Source organism: Hipposideros armiger, unplaced genomic scaffold, assembly GCF_001890085.2.
Source record: "Hipposideros armiger isolate ML-2016 unplaced genomic scaffold, ASM189008v1 scaffold_147, whole genome shotgun sequence".
NCBI lineage: Eukaryota > Metazoa > Chordata > Mammalia > Chiroptera > Hipposideridae > Hipposideros > Hipposideros armiger.
Window position 1 is genome coordinate 1,671,021 of NW_017731497.1, and position 25,429 is coordinate 1,696,449.

A 25,429-nucleotide genomic window follows, 5' to 3' on the forward strand; every position below is an offset into this window, starting at 1 on the left:
CAGTTGGTTAAAACACACTCAAGAGTGCGAGCTCTGAGCAACAGCAGTTTGATTCCGGGCCCAAGCTAAGCTGCCAACAGGTGGCAGGATGGCTCAGCTTAAAAAAAAAAAAAAAAGAAAGAATTTGGTGTCATCATGTTCTAGCAAAAGTAATTCCAGTTCTAGACAAAAATCATTAAATAATTTAGATTTCAACTGTTAAAAAGTTTTAATCTCTACATTAATACAGAAATACCATCTATAATCAAAACAACACATACTCCAAAATCCAGAGTTTATAAGATTTGCAGTCATAATTATCAGACATACTTAAGTATTTCTAAATAGTATAATGAATATATAAATAGTGTTTTTACCAGAAGGGACATGAGGAATTTATGAAGATAGACAATCTGGATACAGCCAACATTCAGTGATATCACACCATCCACCTTGGACATGTCAGTATAGAAATCCCCCTCAGTAGCATCAGGATACAAATCCAAGTTAAAACGGAAAACTTCATTTCCCATTATTGACACCACCTAAAAAGCAGAGATTTTAATGTATCCCACCCAAGAGAATAATAAAATAAATCCCATCTTAAAAGGGTTTATTTTATAATCATTATAAAAACAAACACTTTTCTATCAAAATATATTTCATTAATATTTTTTAAAATAACATCGCATATTCAGTCATCAAAATATATTAACTATTTACTATCACCTACCTTTTTATGAACTGTCTTAGGATCAACATCTGTGACAATAATATTTTCCAGTCTGGCAAATAGAGACTGTTTTCTTGACTGAAGAGAAAGGGAGGAATCGAGTCCTAAAAAAAAAAAATTATTATAATTTCTATAGACCTAACAAAGTAAGACCTTAAGATGTTTCTTTCCATTGCATAATTTTACTTTGGCGGTGATATTTTAATAAATTTAGCAATGTCTGAACTCCCAAATGATAAATAAGTTGTAGTATTAGGTATTTTTAGTTTATAAACAATGGAACCTGTAAATTCATTGAAAAATAATTACCTGAATTTTCAACCTTCTAAAAAACCTTCATCTAGTGCAAATGGATTATCTTGGGATTTTAGCAAATCCTTCACACCTTTTATCCAGTTATTTACATGGAAGCTATAAAAGTTTCATGAATTAAGTTCAGACTAGTAGATGCACTGCCAGTTTGGAAAGAACAAGACAAAAACCCTAGTATTCTGGTTCTTAAGTTCTTTAAGAATTTCATTAAACATATTCTTTACCTTAACCAAATCACATTAAGCTGGTAATGAGAGTCAGAGCAACAGCTAGATTAGTTATAGCAACTTTTAGCTAAAAGAACATAATGGGCTTACAAGTTCTAGTCTTCATTATCAGGCTGCTTTGCATTTGTACCAACATAAAGCATATTCACAGAACTTTACCTGAATTCTGAAATGACACTTAGCTTATCAATGGCATCCCTACATTGACATAAGTCATTCTTTTCACCTCCAAGACAACTATCAAAAAGGTGCAAAACACCAGTATGTGTAGTTCAATTTGATGGTCAGAGTCTGACGAATATCTACATCCCAAAGAGTTAGGAAAGCATGCAGTCCATTTATGTTGCAAAATAAAATTATCCAGTTTTCACAGTTCAGAATCCTCCATTTGTATATTTTTTGGCATTTAAACAAAAAAACTTCTCTTTTGAACAATTTTTAATACCGTAAGAACTTTTACCTTGAATCTTGATTTCAGCAATATTAGTCTTCTCTTCACAAACGTTGACACAAAAAGCATTCAATTTGGCAAACAGCCTGAAGTCAATAATGTCACTATCTTTAGAAGCTACAATCACTACAAATAAAACAAAGAATTTTATCACAGTAAAATCCTAGTAACTAAACTCTATTAAGGTTTCATCCCTATATTAAGTGAACCACAGTTTTGTTTCAAAAAACCACAGAATTCTCAAGTTCCTAATGATTTCAAATACTTTTTTTTTTGCTTTATATATTCTGTAGAGTTTGCATTTTTAATAGTGAAATGTGTTACTATTATAATTTAAAAGCAAGAAAAAAACTTAAATAATATTAAAAACATTGAAACTCAGAGAAGTTAAATAATGAGGCAATGGTCAACACAGTTTAAGTAGCACTCGGGATTTGAACTGAGTTATCTCTGATCCGAACTGTGGGCTCCTGACGAGTTAGATGTGATCTCTGCCCTCCTGCCCTCCTGGCTCTGTAGAACGGAAGGGAAGGCTAACCCTCCATGGAGCCCCTTCAGGAGCAACTAAGAGGGGAAGTAGAGTCCAGTGTAAATATAGGTGTTTTTCCCCATTACTCACCTAAAGGCATCCCCTACCACCACCAAAATAAGAACAAAACCAGACATTTTTAAAAACAAAAGTAATGATTACATTTGCCTTACATATTAGGCACCTGTGTATTAATTTGGTTTGAAGAGAAGGGCAGAAATGAGGAAAACGGCATGTACATAACTGAACTAGATAGATGGTCTCTAAGATTGCCCACTTAGCTCTAGAATTCTAAAAACCCTTACTAACAAGAACAAAAAATAAACAAACAAACAAACAAAAAAAAACCTATTTTTCAAACCTTTCTGCACAGCTGAATTTTTTTGTTGCTTTTCAGTCAAAATTTGTACTTCCTTGGTATCACCCATCTTTTGGTCATCTGATGGAATAATGGCTATCAGGTAATTAATAGAAGAGAGAAGAGCTTGTGTTTGCAGCAACAGATTTAAAGATGAAAAAGCCACCTAGAAATGTTTTAAAAAGAAAATTAGTTTCCCAGGCCAATTAGCCGATCAGCTTCACATGGGCCCAAAACGCTCCTAGCTAGGCTTGCTTCACCGCCTTCTACTACTTGGAGGAAAGAGCTAAGAGCAGAAGATTCACAACCCATACTCCTTAAGTAGAGATATATGAAAATAAATTACACTTACACACTTCAGGAGTTCATTTGATTACCTTAGTAACCTTAATTACTCCATTTCCCAAGCATAATTATTATGGAGCTTATAATCTGCTTGTGAAAGGTATCCCAATATTCAACATATATATACATGGTTTCTGTATCTGCAAATGACTATTTATTATGATTATATAAAACATATAAGTTAGATATGAAACTCCAGAATCACTATGTGTTATTACTATGTCAAGATATGATTTCAAATGGGACATTCATAAGATTTCAATACAAAAAGTCCAATTATGAGTGAATTCTCAGTCACTAAATGATCTTATGAAACCACAATAATTATCCTATCATTTAAAAAGAATACAGAATTTATAGAAAAAAGTATTACATTTTTTTAAACGATTCTAGGAAGCTAAGACAGCAACACAAATTGCTTTCAAGAATATATGGTTTTCTAATAGCAAATTAATTTTTTTTAAATCCTTGTTTATAAAAAAAATATATTTTCATTGCTTCAAAACAAAAAAGGAATATAAAAAGGAAGTTCCACAATATTCAAGAGATTCTCGTGTCTCTCAAAAGTGTAATCTAGGGACTGGCCGAGTGGCTCAGTTGGTTAAGAGTTGGCTTAAGAGCGCGAGCTCTGAGCAGCAGGGCCCGGATTCGGATTCCACATGGGCCAGTGACACTGTGCCCGAGCTGAGCTGTTGCTGAGCTGCCAACAGGTAGCAGGATGGCTCAGCTGGTGTAACAACAAGATTGCCTGTTCGATGGTGGGCTATGCCCTCCCGCAACTAAGACTGAACTTGGCACCTTGAGCTGAGCTGCCTCCCGGATGGCTCAGTGGATAGAGTGTGCGTTCTTTACAAGGCTGCTGGTTCGACTCCCACATGGGATGGTGGCTATGCCCACCCGCAACTAACATTGTACATGGCACCTTGAGCTTAGAGGCCACAAGCTGCCGATGGGCAGCCAGATGGCGACTGGCGCCCTCCACAACGAAGATTGGAGTACAACTTGGCTGGTCCCCTCCCCCAATTCCCCAATAAAATCTTTAAAAAAAGTGTAATCTAAAACTCATTTCTCTCATGTTTTTTTTTTTTTTTTTTAGCTGAGCCATCCTGCTACCTGTTGGCAGCTCAGCGGCTGCTCAGCTCGGGCTGGACTCGAACCGCTGTTGCTCAGAGCTCAAACTCTTGAGTGAGCTCTTAACCAACTGAGCCACTCGGCCGGCCCCTTCTCATGTTCTTTTTAATGTAACCCACAACTATATATTCCCTCTTCTTCCTCTACAGAACTACCTTAGTATGGCTCCAAAAGTACTCAACATCTTTCTTGTATTTCATATACTTTCTCTGCCCTGCATTAAACAATAGTATCCAGCTTGGTGTGTTCAGAACTGTGTTCTTTATAAATCAAAGTTCTCTCATCTTATAGCATTCCCTTCTTTAGAAATAATTAGGATGTGATACAATAAGTCAAAACAAAGGCTTTACTATGCTGAATCCTGAGCACAGAGCATGGTAGGTATCTATGCGTTTAATTTATAACTTTTATTGATTCTTGATTATTTCATCAAATTACCCAGTCAATATCCCTCCCTTAAAGGACACTGGAGACTTCCAAAGTAGGTTATTTTCAAATAGGATACCTGTATATTCTTTTAGAATTTCTTACCTTAACTGTTTGTTCAGTTTTTTCAAAAGTAGTTTGAAAACTGGGCCCATTCTTATCAGCCTAAAAAAAAGAAACAAAAGTTCTAAAGAAGGAATTAAGACCAAAGTAAATAAATCATTTATGATCTCTAGTTAATTTATTCATATTGTTACAACTGTATTTTTATATACATTATACATTTAATATTATTGTCATCATTTTAAAGTTACATCCAAATAATTTATTTATTATAATAGTGCATTTTGTCCTCCTCCTCAAACACAGGAGAGCCTGGCAACATTCACTTCTGGAAAACGCAGCTAGGGAACAGAATTATAAACTCTGAAGGTTGAAAGGTTTAAAGGTCATCTAGCCTATCTATGACCTTATGCTTGAATCCATTTATAAAGTCTTTGGCAAATCTATTTTATGGTATCTCCAGGGAAAGAAACCTCATGTTCTTACAAATCCAATCTTTAGAAAACTTTGATTTTATGAGGTCTTTATACAATCAAAAATCTATCTTCCATCATAATTACTGGTCAAGTTCTGCCCCTTGGGAATATACATATTAATATACATTCAAAGTTTTACCTTATGTGAGAAGCCTTCTAGCTAGACCAGTTTCCCTGCCTCCCTGCTCCCATACTACTTTATGCTCTTCTTTATTAGGGAATCAATCACGTTATATTTTCAATTGTTGTTTTCCTATCTCCCTGCTACTCTATAACTTCCTTGAGAATAGGGAAATATTTCATCTCTGTATCCTAAGTACCTAAAAGAACCTGATACATAAACACATTCAATAAGTAGTTGTTGAATGATTAAACAAATCAACTAATCTTAAAAGAAGCTAAACACCATCAGTTCTTTCAGCATTCCTCATATGATATATTTTTGAGTCCCTTCTCAATCCTGGCAGTTCTCTACTGAACCCAACCCAATTTATCCCTTTTGATATAGGATACTCTGCTAAATGTCACCTACACATACAATGAATGTAGGTAAGTGAATATGTCCCAGAAGTTAGGAGTAGGACCCACTTCATCCCCAGCTTCCATCTTTGGGGACAAGAAGTTTCTGTGGCTTTAAAAATCCTAGTATAACCCCATACGTAAGTGAAAAAGAAGGTGTATGAATGGAAAGAGAAACGGTAGATAGCCCTGTGATTAAAATCTACAATATAGAGTCTTTAGTGATCTACTGTCATATTTTTCCTTTCAGAAGATAATTTGGAGTATATAATAAATACATAAACATTCCATGGCCCTTACCTTAATATATTCCACTTTCAAAAGATCTAATCCAGGTTTGTCAGAAGAGCTAATCAAGTGAAGGGGCTTCTTTTTGGATCCTAGATTTTTTTTTAAAAAAAGGAAAAAAGTGTTTCAAACAAATTGCTCTTTTTTAAGTTTAGCATTTTCTAAATGTCTTTTTCTTTTTTAAAAATTTTGTTAATTAAGCTTTAAAAGACTCTCTGTACATGTTTTCATGGTTATTAGATGCTAAGGTCATCACTGGTGAAGAAATAACTCAATCCAAATCCTTACTCTATCTTTGTCATCCAACTTACTTAAAAACATGCATATTTATTTTGTTTGATTTTACATCTGTGTTAAAATATAATCAAAACGTCTCTAGATATTTTAAGGCCAACTATACATTTGTAAGGCAATAGAAAGACTACAAGTATAAGAATCAGTAAGTATGAATTCCCGTATTTAACTTCAGTTTTTCTCAGCTATATAACAAGGAGGTTGGACTAGAAAAAAACATAATATTCTGTGGAGCTCTAAAACTCTATGAATAAATATTTCATATTAAAAAATATAAAAATTTTTCTTTGTTTAGACTAAGAGAAGGAGTAATAGAAGAGGAAAGTTTTTTTTTAAGGGAATTGTTAAATTTCTTTTAATTTAATAACAACAGGTACTATTAGATGTCTTCTATATCCTTATGTAGATGTGCCAAAGAACTGCCTCAAGAAGCTGTGGATGGAGAAGTAATTTATCCACCATTTAATCCATTTTTTATTATTTGTAGTCCTATACCTATTGTTTCTGCGACAGCTCAGACTTTTCCCTTGAAATAATGCTCCCTAAAGGAAAAAATAGCCTAGCAAATTTATTATCTGCATTTTTTCCCTTTAGACAGTAATATAAACTCCATTTTACAGAAGCTTACTAAACATAAACATTTTTCTTCTCAACTAAGATATACTCTAGTTTTTTTTTTGTTTTTTTTTGTGGAGGGCAGTGTCACTGGCCCTCACATGTGGGATCCAAACCGGGGCCCTCTGGCATCCCAAGCCAGTTCTTAACCATCGCGCCATTCGGCTGGCCCTATTCTAGTTTTAACTATTCGAAAAAACAACAAAAAAATAGGTCTTTATATTTGATTAAAATATTGGGCAAATATTAGGTAATTTTAATTACTGTTGATTCACCCATTCCTTATATATCTCATGAACACACAAGATGTATACTAAAATAAACTATAAGCACTTCTGAAAGAATGAATTTTACGTCCCACCATTTTTATTTTTATAACTTGGTGCTGCCACTGATATATAAACACTATTCATTAAAAAGAACAAGTACTTCAATATTATAGCCCAGAAATAAATTCTAGATTTTGCCAATTCATAAGATGCATGAACTTAAGTAAGCCACTGAATCTCTTTATTTACCCTTTCTGTTTGTAAAATGAGAATACTCCTCCCTGTATAAAGTGTTTTATATGGACTCTCTGAGGTAGTATACCATAGTAGTTAACAATACAGACCCTATGGGAAGACTTCCAGGGTTCAGCCACTAACTAGCAGTATGACCTTGGATAAATTACATAAACAATTTTTCCCTTAGTTACCTCATATGTAAACTGGAGATAATAACATTGCCTTTCTCATAGGAGTGTTATAAGGATTAAATGGGTTATTATTTGAAAAGTGCTTAGCACAGTGCTAGCTATAATTTATTATAAGTATTATATAAATGAAAGTATTTCAGATATTCAAGTGGTATTATATTTATTACTGGCTATTGTTTCTGTTTTTCTGGCTGTTACCTTGAATTTCATGGTAATCCAAGCTGATTTTCCTTAGATAAGATACTGCAGTTAAATCAAATGGTCTCACTATAGCCTCTGTTCCTAACTGAGTAACATTAAATACTAGAATTGTATCTTCTTCTTTCTGTTGTTTGGTAAATTCCAGAATCACCTAAAATAATCAGGACAGCCAAAGAAAGGTTGATAATTAGTTTGAATCATACTTAATATAAACAAAATCCTTCTTCATACATATCATCATGAGAACCATAGAAATTCTGTTCACACTCATCTACTACCATAAAGTATTTACTATACTTTAAGATGATTGTAAATCATTTTAAATTCTATTATTGAGAATATAACTATATCTGTGTAAAAATTATGATGAAGCTTTATATCCATTACTGATTTACATTTTTTAATTTAGCAAAAACAGAATGTATGGATTCTTCTTAATATGATTTTCTTAAACCTGTATCTCAAAACAAAAATCACATGTGGTGATATGACACATTCCCATTAAAGTAAAAAGATGAGAATATTCATTATTATACTACTATTCAAATTTACTCTGGAAATGATAGTATACTTAGCAGATGAAAAATAAAACATATATGTAGCAATTTTTAAAACATGCAAGTTCTTTGATACTCTGTCAAGAGACGGAGGTCTTTGTCCCCTTTAAATGTGAGCAGGCTTATTATTGCTTCAATCAACAAGGTACAGAGGAAGTGATACATTATAATGACTTCCAATGTCAAAAAAGGCCATGAAACTTCCACCTGAGAATGCTCACTCTGAGGGAAGCTAGTTGCCATGTAAAAAAATTCAACTTCCCTGAGACTGACATGCTCGGGAGGCATTGAGTAGGTATTTCAATCAACAGTCTCAGCTGAGTTCCTAGCCAACAGCCAGAATCAACTGCCAGCCTCAAAGCTAAGCCACCTCTGAGCCTCTCTGACACTTCAGGTCATTGCAGTGTCCGTCAAATCTGACTATAAGCAAATGGAAGACTATACACAAAAATTACTAAGCTGGCCCCTTCCAGAATTCCTAACCCACAAAACTGTGAGCAAAATAAAATAGTTGTTTGAGCTACTATGTTTTGGGGTAACCTATGAGGCAGCAATAGTAACTGGAACAATATAAGTGCTGAAAGAAAGCAAAAATTAATATTATTAGCAGTGATGAAATTATATACTTAAGCAAAACAATGAGGAGTGGCAAATGAGAAACAGAAATGATAGTACATAAGATACTCAATACAGAACTGATATACAAAAATAAATTTCAGATATAGCAATGATTTAAATGAAAGTATTGAAATCATAAAATAACATAAAATCATAGGTAAATATTTTTTCAATGGAGAATAATTTTCTAAATATACACTAAAACTAGAGTATAAAAAAATTCGACAGATTTCACTACGGAAACATTTAAAACCAGAATGGCAAAAAATCAAATTGGGAAAAATATTTCAAACAGTATTACTACTTTTTTCTTAGAGGATTCTGATTATCACTTTAGTTCATTCATTCAATATCCAATAAGAGATTTACTGGCATCATCTACCACGTATGAGGCTGAGCCAGCCACTAAGGACATTGAAGTGACCAGGACAGACAAGGTCCTTATCTTCATGAAGCTTACATTCTAGGGAGAGCGGGGGGAAATGAAGGTTGCTATCTTGTGTTGGGTGGTCAGGCCTTTTCAATAAGATGGCATTTGAGTCAAATTTCTAAAGGAAGTAAAGAATCAAGTCATACAGGAAATAAGTGTTCCAGGCAAAAGAAACAGCAAGCACAAACAATGTGCTTTGGTATATATAAGAAAGAACAAAGGGCAAATAAATGTAAGCTCTGTGAGGCAAGGACTTTGCTCACTGCTGTAGCTCCAGTATCTAAAACAATGCCTGCAACATGCTGGCATTTGATAAATACTTACTGAAGGAATGAATGAAATATGGCTGGAGTAGAGTGAACAAGGCAGAAAAGTATTGAAGATGAAGCCAAAGAAGTCACATGGTGTGTGATGTGCAAGCCATGTGAGGCCTTGTAGGATGAGAAGGACTTAGCCCTTTGCTCTGAACAAGATGGGAAGCCAGTGGAGGGTTGCAAGCCTAGCAATGACATTATCTGACTTTTACTTGAAAAGGATCACTCTGGCTACTATGTGGAAAATAGAGTAACTGGTGGACACAGAAAGATAGTTAAGAGGCTACTGAAATAGTCCAAGCAAGGGGTGATGATTGGACAGAGAACAAAGTGATGGTTGCCAGATGTGAAGGAGATTGGGAGGCAGGGTGAACAAGGTGAAGGAAATAAGAAGTATAAATTGGTAGTTACAAAATAGGCACAGAGATGTAAAGTACAGCATAGGGAATACAATCAATAATATTATGATAACAATGTATGATGTCAGAGGGGTACTAGATTTATCAGGAGGAATCACTTTGTAAGTTATATAAATGTCTAATCGCTATGCTGTACACCTGAAACTAATATAATATTGAACATCAACTGTAACTGAAAAAAAATAAAAATTTTAAAAATATATAAGGAAAAATAGAGATGATGGTGACTTGGACAGCGCAGCTGCAGTGGAAGGGGAAAGCAAACATTTGAATGTATTTTGAAGTTAGAGTCAAGGGATTTTCTGATATTTTGATTGGGAGTGTGAGAGAAAGAGATAAAAAGAGGCTAAAGGTAGAGAGTATTATCTGTCTTTAAATAAATACCAGTGATACTTAAATTTGTATATACAATTAAAATCTTGTATTTCTGACATATTTTAAGATATGATCTCATGCCGGGTTATAAAACAATCAATAAGAAACATCTTTTTATACCTTTTGTGTTTTATTATCAAAACAATGCATATACATTATAAAAATTTAGAATACATGGGAAAACAATCAGGTAAAAATTAAAAGCTATAATCCCACCACACAGACATGAACACTGTCTGCCATTTATGAAAGAAAAAAAGTGTATGTGTACGTAATTTCTAAATGAAATCATAATGTCCTTGGTATTATAATTTCTTCTTTTTTTTTCAAATAAAGATATATTATGAACATCATTCCATGCCAAAGTTTCCTTTTATTATATGACTTTTAATGGCTATAAATACATTATGGAAATTTAGGTTGTCTACATTTTTCAAATTATAAACATGACAATAAATGATATTATTTACCTTAAAAGCAAAAAAATAAATAAAATAAACATGTCACAGGGATTTTCTAAAGAAAATCCTAATTAAGAGTCTTGAACTTTTCCAGAATAAATATACTATAGATCACTCTTATGTCAGCATTTACAAAATAACATTTCATCTTCTTAGCACTCTATGTGTGTGGGGGAGGGACTAGAAAAGCTACAGTACCACATTTTAAATACACTTAATATTTGGGTCTAGCATGAAACAGTTTACAAAGATAGTGACAAAAGAACATATTTGTTTATAGACAAAATAAATATGCATACCTCTTTAATTTCAAACTTTAGTAGAAGATTAATGAGCTCCTCATTTGGGGCCTCTGCAACTTTTTTTTGTTCTGATCCTTTCATAATTTTACCAGTCTCTGTGTCTCCACTTTCAGCATCAAAATACTCATCATCAGAATCTAAAGGAAGAAGACATTCATTGGACTTGAGAGAATGTCCATTGAAAGCTGCATAAAACACTCAAATTTAAATCTCTCAAAAGTAAAATTCACTTATTACATATAATATTCATAGTCAAAATCAGAATATAGTCTCAATGTTTTTCTAAGTCCCACAAAGTGACTCAACCTGGCAAGTGATAAGCATAAATAAAATCAAACTATCCTATTTTTTTTTCTTTAATAGTTCTGTTTTTCACTTTAGTTAATTCATTCAACATTCAATAAAATATTTACTGGATATCATCTATCACGTATCAGTCTGTACCAGCCACTAAGGACACCAGAGTGACAAGGAAAGACATGATCCTTGTCCTTATGAAGCTTATATCCTAGTTCCAAGTTAAATGAGTTCAGTTGGCCAGAGTTCGCGAAAAGGATCAGGTAACAATTGGGGCAAAAAGTATAGCTTATTTAAAATCTTAAGCACTGTCATACACAAAAATCCTTTCAATCAAATGATCAAATGAAGAAACTTTGGATTAAAAAACAGTGACTCACAGTCACACTGTTGGTTAGTAGCACAACTAGAACTGAAACCAATAAATTACTACAACACTTCCAAAATGTGTTTATTTTCTGAAAATTTTATCTCTACATACTAGTGTATAGGCTTGGTTTAACGAAGAACATATTACTTTCCTTACCTGATTCCACTCCATCTAGCAACAGTGATGTCCCAAGTAGGTCTTTTGTCCTATCTGAAATAACAGGAATTGAGGATACCTAGCAAATAATACAAAAAATCTTTTTAACATACTAAGCAGAATTAAAGGTACATGAGACAAATATTGAAAAAGTAATAGAGGATAGAGAGAGATGGAAAAACACACACACACAATACAAAACTCTTCTATCAAAGTATATTATTCAATCAACTAAATAATAGTTTGTTGGAGTTTACTAATTATTGAGACGACCACCTGCAGTTATAAGTGTACAGCTATGTACAACTCGAGTAGATAATCCTATTTATCATTTTGTGTCATTTAGTAGCTATCCATTACAATATTAACTGTGAATTTTTATTACAGGTTCCTGGAAAATGGTATAAGCACTAGTTGGCTCTCTCAAATCTCATTTCAAAGTAAGTCAAAATCCAACATTTATTTTAGGTTGTAGCAATCAATTACAATTTAGTGATCTAGAACTTTTAAGTCTAACATATGTATATAAGTAAATTTTACAGCAATCATTTTATTTTGCAACATTTTAAAGACTTCTATATCTAGTTTTATTTAAAACACAGTTTTGAAAGTCATTTTTTCTTTCATTTATGTATTTTTGTTCCCTATACACCCTAAAACTGATTTTCTACCACCACTCTGAAATAGTAGTGAAAATATGCTACAATCTTTATTTGTTCAATGCATATGCAGTTTTGTGTAGAATCAACATTAAGCCCCAAAAGTATATCAAAAAAATGAAATTGGCCCTTAAAAATATTGAAAAATAAAATAGCACATGGAAAAGTGAAAAAAAGCTCACCAAAAATACAGATGTAAAGATATTTAGCACTTTTATTACTATAACCATTTACCTGTCTCTCAGGAGACTGTACAGATGATTTCTGTGGCAACGGTATACTGTTAATCAAACATAATATATCTTTCATCTTCTGATCAGAAATTCTCACATGCATCAAAGGAAGCCCTCCTGATACCTTAAATCTAAAAATACAATTGAACAGTAAGGTTTTAAGGTCCAGCTTCTCTATATTATGGGGGGGAGGGCGAATTGGAGAAGAGACTACGTTGTGGGGTCGAAGTTACTTTGGACATGTTTTAACCTAATGACATTAATGCCTCGTTTAGTCTGTCAGGAAATGGGAAGTTCTATGTAAGCCAAATTTCCAGATAATTTAAATGCATCCTTCTTAAGCAGCCAACCCTTCTTAATTTAACTAATTATGAAAATATTTTCAAACACAACTGTCTATATTTTAATACCAAAAACACTGTACATGCTTTAACTTTCCCAGCATCAAAGATTTCTCATTATAAACATCAAAGAGTATCTTCGTCAGCACTTTCTATCCCCTCGCTTTGCTTTATTTCTTCTCATAGCACTTGTCAGCACTTGACATATCATATGTATTACAGACTTGTTTATTTTATGTCTCCCCTGATTAAAATATAAACTCCATGAGGACATCTGTTTGACTAACTGCTGAATCACTGTTGTGCTTTCATCAATTGCTTACTTTTCAGCAGCTGCATCTATTCTGAATGTAACTGCCTAGATTGTTTGTCTCAATAGCTTTGTGGCAGCAATTTGCTGCTCATAAAGCTCTTTAAATTTCTTGTTTATCTTTGACTTCCCAACTAAGTTGTGAACAGCTGAAGCCGACAGATGCCTAACCAATAAACAAAGAATTATTTTTCTGTATAATGGTCAAACCACTAATGTTCAAAAGAGGCCAGCTGACTGCTCCTCAAAAGACTGAACTTTCTGCAAAAGTACTCTGTAAGTTGAAAAGCACCATAAAAATATAAGATGCTTCTTTATTATTTCTGAAATATTACATAAAATTAAAAGTATCAAAAATAGAGGGACTGGATTAACCTTCCCACTAAATAACTAAAAAAATGGACAAAATATTTCAAACAATGATTTCAAAGACAATGGACATCAGTCAACAAAGGACAGTTGAAATATGGGAAACAAATGAGGAAACTCCTAAAAATACTCCAGCTTACTAACTGAAGAATTTCAAAAGGTGTGGGATATTGTAAAGCAATATTTCAAGGAAAATTTACAGCATTAAATGCCTATATTAGAAAATAAGAAAGATCTCAAATCAATTAATGGTCTCAGCTTCTACTTTAAAAAACTAGAAAAGTACAGCAAATGAAACCCAAAGTAAGAAAAAAAAAAAAAAAAGGAAGTAAGAAACATGAAAGCGGGGCCGGCCAAGTGGCTCAGTTGGCTAAGAGTTGGCTTAAGAGCGCGAGCTCTGAGCAACAGGGTCGCTGGTTCGATTCCCACATGGGTCAGTGACACTGCACCAGAGCTGAGCTGTCGCTGAGCTGCCAACAGGTGGCAGGATGGCTCAGCTGGTGTAACAAGAATATTCCTGTTCGATGGTGGGCTGCTGTAAGCTACTGTGAGCAGCCGGCAGCCAGCATGAGCTGCCGTGAGCCTCTGTGAGAGGCCATCTAATGGCCGCGAACCGATCTGCCTCAGCCGGGAAGAGCACAATGATAATACCAACATGGGCCAGTGAAGCGACATCCTCCACAACTAGACTGAAGAACAAAAGGACAGCAACTTGTCTGTTCCCCTTCCCCATTCTGCAACGCTTTTCCCTCCCCCAATTCCCCAATAAAATCTTTAAAAAAAAAATAAAAAAAGTGATGCGAAAATATGAACAATTTTATGACAATAAACTCAACAACTAAGAGAAGATGAACAAATTCCTTCTTTGAAGGACAAATTACAAAAGATCACACACACACACCCCAAAAAAGGATAATCTGAATAACCCTATTTCTATTACATTGAATTTTTAGGTAAAACCCTTTCAGAAAAAGAAAACTCCAGATCCAGATGGCTTCACTGGAAGAAATAATATCAAGTCTACACAACGCTTCCAGAAAATTCATTCCATGAGGCTAATATTACTGATACACTGATCACCAAAACAACTAAATAAAAGTAGAGACCACTATTTCTAATAGGATGTAAATTTCATTAACAAAATTTTAGCAAACCAAATCCAAATCCAACAATATTTTAAAATAATAATATGTCACTACCAAATGAGGTTTATCCAGTAATGCGAGATTGGTTTAACATCCATCTGATAAAGAGTATCAGTGAAGCACTGATACATACAACATGAATAAATTTCAAACGAATTATGCTAAATGAAAGAAGCCAAACAAAAGAACTGAAACTGTATGATTCTATTTATAGAAAATTCTAGCAAATTTTAACAAATCTATAGTGTCAGAAAGCAGATCAATGTTGTCCAGGGATTAAAGGGAGAGGAGTTAGCAGGCAGGAAAAGGAAGAAGGGGATACAAGGGGCACAAGGACTTAGGGGGATGATGGATATGTTTATTATCTTGACTGTGGTGATGGTTCACAGATTCATAAATAAGTCAAAACTTATCAATTTGTACATTTTAAGTAGAGGTACCTTACTGAATGTCAATAATTCTTCAATAAGTCTGTTTTTAAGAAGGCAGCATAAACATTTCATAATTATCCACTTAACTTCAAAACTCAGTTTCTACTCTTCATTCCCTTGAATTATTCTTAAGATTTGATATGGTTTCAAAATCAAAAGGACCTCTAATTTTTTAATATCTTATTTAATCGATATTAAACCTTGGATTTGAACCATTTAGAAACAGAGATAACCAACTTTTACATAATGTAAAAGTCCAAATACTTCTGAAATAGGAGACGTGATATGTAATTCAAATAAATATTTTCTTAAAAATATATTTCTGCTATAAAATAATCATTATTTTTTCTGTCCTTCAAAAATCTAGCTTTGCTTTCTTAAAATCCAGTGACTGATACAAATACATTTCACCTTGTTTATTTTATAATATAAAGAAAATTCATACATTACCTGGCCATTCTAATGTCTTTTTCTACCATTGCTTTGGCCAACTCAACATGAATATCCATAGGCTGCAAAATATGCATAGTTGATGGATGCTGAAATCGACATTTTTTCCAGTTTTCCTCTTTAAAAAAATTTTAAAAATTAAATTACTATTTTTATTAAATATTTTTAAATCACCAGATATTCTGTGGAGAACTACTCTAACTTATTAGAAAATAGTTAATAAACATAGTCAATGAATACCATCTTTTACTTCTTTCAGCGTACAAGTTAAATAACCTTTTTTTTTTTAAATATAGACTGACAGGACTCAAAGACTGTGATACAAAAGTAATTCAAAATACTTATTTGGAGAATGTTTATATAACATCTTGCATCTTAAAGAAAACAGGAAATACTCAGGAATTTCTTGCCTTGATTACAGAATCAGAAATCAGGGTGGGTTGTTGCAGTAAAAAGGAGAGGAAAAACAAAATAGACATAGAAAAAAGAGGTTTCTGGGGTTCCTAAGTGCAATTACGTTAGTTCAGCACACAGAGTTTTATAATGCAAGATTTTATGACAAAAAAGTGTAATAATTACTTTCCTTCAAATAAGAAGGTCCACAAAACAGACTTTTCAATGACTAACAGAACCACACAGATCTTAACTTATGGCAATGACTGAACATCTTTTATCACTTATAATTCAAGCAATTATTATGAACTGCATACAACAGAAAAGGCCTATATAATGGAATTAATAGGCTCCATATATATAATCTAAGTAAAGCATTATATATTTACATTAATAAATCTCATCATTCCTGCAAGAGTATACATTCTATACACAGAGATTGTCTTTTCCTCCAATGACCTACTACAAAGTGATATACTCAAGAATACTTATCAAATACCGCTTCTAGAAACTAAAGAAGTATAGCGAACCAGCAATCTTTACTTAAGCAGTAGAAAACACCAAAGCTTTTGGAAAATAATTAAATTAACGACCTTTAAGGTTTTAAGATTATAGCCATACTTCTCAGATATCTACAAAAGTAGAAGACGTAATAAATACTGAAATAAAGACTAGGCTAACTAGCAAAATATTTAAAAATAAAGGCAGCAAAGGAAAACAACACTGGGACAGAGGAACTTAATCCAACTGCAACCTCTATTTTGTGTTCTGGCAGTTTCACAGTCACATTACAAAAAATTAGGCAATCACTGGACTTAGATTAAAATGGTGCTAAGTACCTTAAGATGAACAGACAAAGTTTCAATCTCTATTTTTAATTGTGACAAGGATTTATACTGATGGGCTCTTGTTTGCTTTTCTTAAGAGACCAACAGGGTATGTGTTCAAAATGTCATCAGCATTGATACACATGCACACATACACACAGCTACTCAACCTAATTTCAAGATCCTAAAAACTGAGCAATATATTACCTGCTCTTGCAAAGAGTAATTGCACACTTTTTATTTCAACATCAAACTTGTCATATGCCTTATCCATTATTTCCTCCAGAGATGAATTATTAGTCTTCTGCAAACCTTGATCTTTACTGTTAATCTAAAATGGAGAAAAAACTTCAATTTTTTTTTAACAGAAAAGAACATATATCAACACATTTCAGTTTTCTCAAAACCTAGGTAACTAAAATGAAAACACTACCATTAATGAATTCACATTTTGCTCAATTTTCTGGTATTTGCAAATATTTTATTAGGAATATAATATCTTAGCATACATCTCTATTATGTTTGGGTAATACGTTGTTCAGCATATCTATGTTAACTAGGAGAGCAGTTACATAGCCATTTATCTCAAATAACCTATCTAGACATGCAATTCTTCCTGGCTCTCAGGAGTTATCACCACTTATGGCTCAGCTCCCCTACTACCTATCCTAAAGTCTTCACCATGAAACAGCAGGTTTTATTCCTTCTTCTCCCCGCTGCATCACCAGAATAATTAGTCCATTAGAATTCATCTCCAATCTCTACTTCCTTTTCTCTCTTCCCAAAGAAAGCAAAGATCAATTCAGGACTACATTTTTTTAAATCTTTACTTTTACTCAGAGGCTTGGATTTCTAAAAGGTTCAACACCCAAAACCTTAGAGTTCTCTTATTACACTCAGTTGCTAACAGTGGTTTAACAAACATATATCCATATGTGTATCATTTCCGATTTTCAAAGTATGTAAATTAACAAATAACACTATGTAATTAAATTCTGGAAACCTATGAGTGCATGAAAATTAGAGGAGTGCTTCTCTCCAATTAGGAAAAGATAGCAGTAATCCAGCATTCAACATCAAATCATCTACCATTATAAAATATTTTAGGGCTTTTTTGCTTTTTTAATAGTCATAAAATATATATAAAATATTCAATCTAAGCTAGGTTTGACAAAATGCTAAGAAAAAATAAGTCTAGGTTTAAATGAATTTTGAGGGGAAAAAGCAAACTATCACACAGCTAGCTACCAAGCTGAGTAAAAAAGGGCAGACAGAAATACCTAAATACCTACCTGAATTGTACCAAAATCCAAAATGAGAAGATCTGACTTTTTGTGATGGAAACCTGTCTGTGGAACTATTAGATAAGAAGGCTTCAGATTTATCTTTAAATCAAGGACTTTTCGAGTTTCAATAATATGTGTAAGCCCTAAAAGAAGAAAAATAATGAAAATCAGAGAACCAAGCTGAAATACATAATCACATTATTAACAACAAGAATATCACTTAAAAGGTATTATAAAGGAATGTGAGCTCTTCTCACAGATTACATTTCCAATTCAGCATGTAAGGGAAATTGCATATGGTCAATGGGAAACAATCACTCATATCCTTGCACAGTACAGTAAACCCAACATAGCTAGTACTTTATCCAGAGACAGAATAATTCATTATTTTAGTTAAGCAACCAGATAAAGAAGGTGGCTTCAGTTCAGAAGTCATGTTGTGCAAAAGTATATATCTTATGTATCACATAGTATGGCCAACAGTTTAAGAACTAAGACAGAGGAATGTCTTCCATCTCAAGCTCACTCTGAGGCACAGGTTCTTAAAAGTCAGGGCAGACAGAATCCACTATGCTCCATATTATTTTCTCTCTCATCTAGTCTAGCAGGTATATTTGACTTTGGGTAAGCCATGTACACGCAATACAGCTCTACTGTATAATATAGCCTGAATTTCAAACAAAGAAAAACAGCAACCTATGCTATTTTAAATACAGTATTTACATTGGAATAGATAAAATTTTGATAGTCTGGTTGATGCATAGGCCGATAGGCCAATTCTTTACCTGTGGCTGTCTTCTCTTTAATTTCCTCCAGCTTCATCAATGTAGCTGATGTAATTTGCTCAAGATCTAATCTTTTATTTGACTGAAAAAATTCAACCACTGCATTAATGGTTTTCTGTAAAATAATTTAAAACATACGCAAGTTATACACAGCATTTTCTATATTATAAATTTTAAACTTTCATCTTAATTCTAAACAACTGGACTTTGAACTAAGGGGGTACCTCAAAAGATATTCTACCCTACTGCATCTCCCTCCAGAATGAGAGAGAATCTGAAAAAAGGAACAGCCCAAGCAAGCTCACTGGAGAGGCAACAAATGTGTGCATATCATTAAAGTAACCTTAAGTGTGTTCTATGGTAGCTATGGATATTATTTCTAGTTTTAGCCTCTAATTAGACAGAAGGTGAAACTCCGCTTCTTTATACTGAACTGACTCTGGGTGGTGAACACACAATGTGCTATATAGCTGATGTATTATAAAATTGTACACCTGAAACCTATGTAACTTTACTAACAATTGTCACCCAATATACTTTAAAAAGAAGAGAGAGAGAAATAGAATTCCCCTACACTTTGAAGCTTAGAGAGGAAATCAGAAAGCTGTAGAGCCCTTACTTATATCTAAAACTCAAAGTTAAAAAATCAGACATTTTGCAAACTGGAATAAGTTCTGGAGACTGGCTATACAACAAACAATGTGCATGTACTTAACACTACTCAACTACACACTTAAAAATGTCTAAGATGGTAGGGCCGGCCGAGTGGCGCAATGGTTAAGAACTGGCTTGGGACGCCAGAGGGCCCCGGTTAGGATCCCACATGAGGGCCAGTGACACTGCCCTCTACAGTTCAGATGCTGAACAACAGCTCAACCTGGAGCTGGGCTGCCAGCTGCCATGAGTCGTATGCCAGCAACGGCGTAGGCTGCAGCCCCTGTGGCAGTGGGTTGCCATGGGCTACCATGTGTAGCCAGCAGCCAGCATGAGCGGCCAGCAGCTGCAGTGAGCGGCCGTCCAGAAGCCAGCGATGATCTGCCTTGCCCGGGAAGAGCGCAATGATGGTGCCAACTTGGGCCAGTGAAGCAACGTCCTCCACAACTAGACTGAAGAACAAAACGACAGCAACTTGTCTGTTCCCCTTCCCCCAATTCCCCAGCACTGTTCCCATCCCCCCAATTCCCCAATAAAAATCTTTTAAAAAAAAATGTCTAAGATAGTAAAGTACATGTGTTTTACTACAATTAAAAAAAAATGTTTTTAGGGCTAGCCGCGTGCCACAATGTTTAAAAGTTGGTTTGGGACACCAGCTCTGAGTAGCAGGGGCCCGGTTCGGATCCCACATGAGGGCCACTGACACTGCGCCCTCTACAGCTAAGATGTTGAACAGTAGCTCAACCTGGAGCTGGGCTGCCTTGAGTCGCCGGCGACGGCATAGGCTGCAGCCCCTGCTGCAGTGGGCTGCTGTGAGCTGGCTGACAGCCAGCATGGGCGGCTGCCAGACAGCATGAGCTGCCGTGAGCCACCATGAGCGGCCATCCAATGGCCAGCAAGCGACTACCTCACTTGGGAAGAGCGCAATGATAATATCAACATGGGCTAGTGAAGCGACGTCCTCCACAACTAGACTGAAGAACAAAAGGACAGCAACTTGTCTGTCCCCCTCCCCCCAACTCCCCAATAAAAATCTTTAAAAAAAAAAAAAAGTTTTTAAATCAGAGAACACAGTGAGCTCTGAAGTCTTTATATAATGCCTTCCACCACCACCATGAATCCACTTCTAAACTATAAAGTAAAAATAAGTCAGGGATCTCAACAGGATGGAGCCAACCTACAAGTGATGCAATGAGTAGTGAACCATGCCCGTCCCCTAGTCTATCATGAGATGAGGTAAGAGTCTGAATAACAGTTCGCCTGCTATAGATACAGAACTTGAGCCATCACTTTCAATAACATCTAAACGCCAATTTTTTTTTCTCACATGAACAATATTTAAAATTCTTTCAATTACTTCTAAAGCTCTCCGAGTTGAATCCAAACATTAAGGAGAAAGGGAGAATAAGCAAAAGTGAACTAGAGTAGAAGTCAGTGTGTAATGACTGGGAGTGGTTGGTACAATAAACACACAATTTTTTAACTGTATTATCATATTTTTTTAAATTTGACATAAGCATAAATAAATACACCTTACAGTAGAAAAAAATCTGTAGCACATAAAAATATCAAATTTAACTGCTAAACATGTACTGCTTTTAAAACAAGAAATTTGTGTTAGCAAACTTACCTGCTAAGTAAATAAAGATTAAATATGAAAGAGAAAAAATAAGAAAGCCATATATCAGACGTACAAGATGGGTTTAATAAAGATTCACTTTCTCTTTGCACTTACAGCATCATAGATGACCTCCACAGGTTGAGACTGAACAACCAGAGTCTGGTCAGCAGTACTATTCTCTGGATTGGTTTCAAATTCAATTTTAAGCAAGGATGATGCAGTATCACCAATAGAAGCCACAAGTGATGGTACAGTATTCTGCTGTCTCAGACCTGTTATATACCAGTGTTCTAATTTTGCTTCAACCCTACAATCCAGTGAGGAAAAAAGAAGTGATATAAATAAGATCCTTTGTAATATAATGGCTTAAAATACAAATTTTTCTTACCAAAAACAAAACAAAACAAAAAACTCCAGAGATCCAGGACCATGCTCATTATCCAGAGCTGAACTCCAAACTCCTTAGCCTAGCATTCAATTACCTACATAGTCTAGGGTTTTTCGGGTTGTCTTTGTTTTGGTTTGGTTATTCTCCTCATCCACATGAAAAACCAACTTTAGTCAACTCCAGAACACTGCAGAAGTTCTGATGACTAAGGCATGAATGAATGCGATAGTTAACTCACGGAACTCATACCCCTATTTCATACCACCCTGAACACTCCCCGGCCTCATTCCTGCTTCTCCTAGTCCTTTCCATTCAGCTAGCCAATGCCCCAGTTCTCCCAGACCAAGTTTTTCTCTTCCACAACTGAGCTTGTGTAGCATTAATGTAAAGTATTTAATTTCACAGCACCTTCTCATTTATGAGCTTTCTAATATGTTAAACAGTCTTAAATTATTAACTTTTTGAGTATCCTCTCTTAACTACATCGTAAACTTCTTAAAAAAGAAACTTACTAACATAGAGCCTTCACAGTATCAAATCTATAAATTAAATAAATGTTTATAAAAGACAGAAGAAAGGGTAAAACTAATGATGAGCTCCTCATTACTCCATTACAAAACAAACTGAAATATAAAATGACTACCCTGACACATACACAAAAAAATAAACTAAGAACTATTATTAGTCAGCTTTTTTTAATGCTAAATAACATTACATTTGGGGGGCCTAAAGTCATTCAAAGAAATAAAAAGTAAAATAAGTTTTTTAAAACTTACCTAAGTGCTTGTGCTCCTGGTCGCTGAGATACTTGGGTGCCCAAGCCAATTATCTGAATTTTTAGTATTTCTGGAATATTTTTGTTTTCTCTTATTGTAACAGAGGTGCTTACTAACTTCAGTGTCATTATATGAGCAACATACTAAACAAAAGAATAAATGAAAATTGTTAAATTTTAAATAATTAGTTTCTTTAATAAATTTTTCTTATTTAGATTTGTTGAATTATAGTGATCAAAAAAAAATATGGTAGGTTTTGTATCAATATGCTCACTGTAAAAAAAAAAAGGAAATTCAATACAAAACTGCTTGCTCAAATAGGATATTTACAAAATCTAAAATTCATTTCTCTTACTTTTAAATGTAATAAAAATGAAACTTGATAAATTCTTTATGGCATAAAGATTTAATTCAGCAGTTTTCACTAAAGCAAACTAATTCAGACCAATCCTTGGGCTCGAAAACTGGACAAAATATAATGAACATTTTCTTGGTGGCTTTGGAGAGTTAACAAAACACTGAGAAAAAAATCTTGACACAACAATTGATAGGTTAAGGTTAGAAGTAAAAGAGAGAACCAGGGAGCTGATTATCATCAAACCACACAGGAAGACAGCAAGAGAGGAAGCAAGAAAAAAAGTACCTAAAAAATAGTTGGAAAACAATTAACAAAATGGCAATAGTAAGTCCTTACCTATCAATAATTACTTTAAATGTAAATGAATTAAATTCTCCAATCAAAAGACACAGAATGACAGAATGGATTACAAAATATATGATACCCAAACAAACAATAAGCAAAAAGTAAATAAAAATAACAGGAGAGGCTATACTTATATCAGAAAATACAGACTTTAAATTACAAATGGTCCAAAGAGATAAAGAAGGTCATTATATAATAATAAAGGGGTCAATCCATCAAGAAGATGTAACAAATACTTATGCACCCATTGGAGCACCTAAATATATAAAAATAGAACTAAAAGGAGAAATAACAATATGATATTAGTTGGTGATTTTACTAGCCCACTGTCAACAACACATAGATCATTCAAACAGAGAATGAATAAGGAAACAATGGATTTGAACAATGTGATAGGCCAAAGGGATCTAACAGACATACAAAGAACATTCCACCCAAGTGCAGCAAAATAAACATTATTCTCAAGCCCACATGGAACACTGTTTAGAATATGTCACACATTATGCCATGAAACAAGTCTCAAAAAATTCAAGAAGATACAAATTATATCGAGCATGTGTTCCAACCACAATGGAATGAAACTAGAAATCAACAGGAGGAAATCTACAAAATTCACAAATAGCTAGAAATTAAACAACACACTCCCAAACAACCAATGAATCAAAGAAGAAATCAAAAGAAAAATAAAAAAATAATAAGACAAATGAAAATATAAATACCAAAATTTATGGGATAAAACAAAAGCAGTTCTAAGATGCAATTTATAGCGATAAGTGCCTATGTCAAGAAAAAAGAAAGATAGCAAACAAACAACCTAACTTTAGTTTTACTTCAAGGACCTAGAAAAAGAGAACAAACTAAGCCCAAAGTCAGAAGAAAAAAAGGAAATAAGAACAATCAGAACAGAAATAAATGAAATGGAAAATACGAAAACAGAAAAAAATTAACACAAGTTGAAACTTTGAAAAGATGAACAAAATTGGCAAACCTTTAGCTAGACTAACAAAAATAAAGAGGAAAAAAACACACATAAATAAAATTTAAAAATGAAAGAGGAGACATTACAACTGATACCAAAAGAGACTACTGTGAACAACCTATCCACCAAAAAATTTAACAACCTAGAAAACAAAATGGATAAATTCCCAAAAACATACACTCTACCAAGACTGAATCATGAAGATAAAGAAAACCTGAGCAGACCAGTAATGTGTAAGGAGATTCAATGAGTAATCAAAAACCTCACAACAAAGAAAAGCCCATGACCAGATGCATTCACTGATGAATTCTACCAAACATTTAACACTCCGTTGGGCGCAACTGATCTCACAGATTCGCCCCACACAAATTTTCAAATATCTAACAGTTAACTTAAGTATTGTGACTCATCGCTTCCGTATCTTCCCCCTCTACCGTAACCTATTGCCAGTCATGTTTGTGACTTAGTGCAGTAAAGATGTATTTCATAGCGGCATCTTAGTGTGTAATGAATCTGTGAGATCAGTTGCGCCTGATGGGGGGTTAAAGAAGTTATCCCAATCCTTCACACTCTTTCAAAAAATTCAATTGAAGGGAACATTCCCAAACTCATTTTACAAGAACAGCACTGACCTGATACCAAAGCCAGAAAAGGACACTACCAGAAATGAAAACTACAGGCCAATATCACTGATAAATACAGATGCAAAAATTCTCAGCAAAATACTAGCAAACCAAATTCAGCACATTAAAAGGATCATACAGGGCCGGCCGAGTGGCACGTTAGGTTAAGAGCTGGCTTGGGACACCAGAGGGCTCCGGTTCGGATGCCACATATGAGGACCAGTGACACTGCCTTCTACAGCTAAGATGCTGAACAATAGCTCAACAGGAGCTGGGCTGCTGTGAGTCGCCGGCGACGGCGTAGGCTGCAGCTACTGCTGCAGTGGGTTGCCATGGGCTACCATGTATAGCCAGCAGCTACTGTGTGTAGCCAGCAGCCAGGGTGAGCGGCCAGCAGCCGCCATGAGCGGCCGTCCAAAAGCCGGCGACTGGTCTGCCTCACCCGGGAAGAGCGCAATGATGGTGCCAACTTGGGCCAGTGAAGCAACGTCCTCCACAACTAGACTGAAGAAC

The 25,429-nt window shown here is 34.4% G+C and overlaps 1 protein-coding gene across 1 annotated transcript in view; it reads right to left on the reverse strand.

The window, feature by feature from the left end:
* The window catches only part of VPS13C (vacuolar protein sorting 13 homolog C), a 178,169-nt gene that overhangs the window by 90,173 nt on the left and 62,567 nt on the right, over window positions 1–25,429 (reverse strand). The window contains exons 19-34 of the mRNA XM_019650776.1: window positions 22,612–22,754; window positions 21,562–21,754; window positions 19,173–19,287; window positions 18,394–18,530; window positions 17,309–17,432; window positions 15,882–15,999; window positions 12,837–12,966; window positions 11,944–12,022; window positions 11,118–11,257; window positions 7,642–7,795; window positions 5,850–5,929; window positions 4,597–4,656; window positions 2,593–2,755; window positions 1,712–1,828; window positions 713–816; window positions 357–524 (exon numbers count right to left, since the gene is read on the reverse strand). Of these exons, the coding sequence (XP_019506321.1) occupies window positions 357–524; window positions 713–816; window positions 1,712–1,828; window positions 2,593–2,755; window positions 4,597–4,656; window positions 5,850–5,929; window positions 7,642–7,795; window positions 11,118–11,257; window positions 11,944–12,022; window positions 12,837–12,966; window positions 15,882–15,999; window positions 17,309–17,432; window positions 18,394–18,530; window positions 19,173–19,287; window positions 21,562–21,754; window positions 22,612–22,754 (2,025 nt within the window). The remainder of the gene's footprint in view (window positions 1–356; window positions 525–712; window positions 817–1,711; window positions 1,829–2,592; window positions 2,756–4,596; window positions 4,657–5,849; window positions 5,930–7,641; window positions 7,796–11,117; window positions 11,258–11,943; window positions 12,023–12,836; window positions 12,967–15,881; window positions 16,000–17,308; window positions 17,433–18,393; window positions 18,531–19,172; window positions 19,288–21,561; window positions 21,755–22,611; window positions 22,755–25,429) is intronic.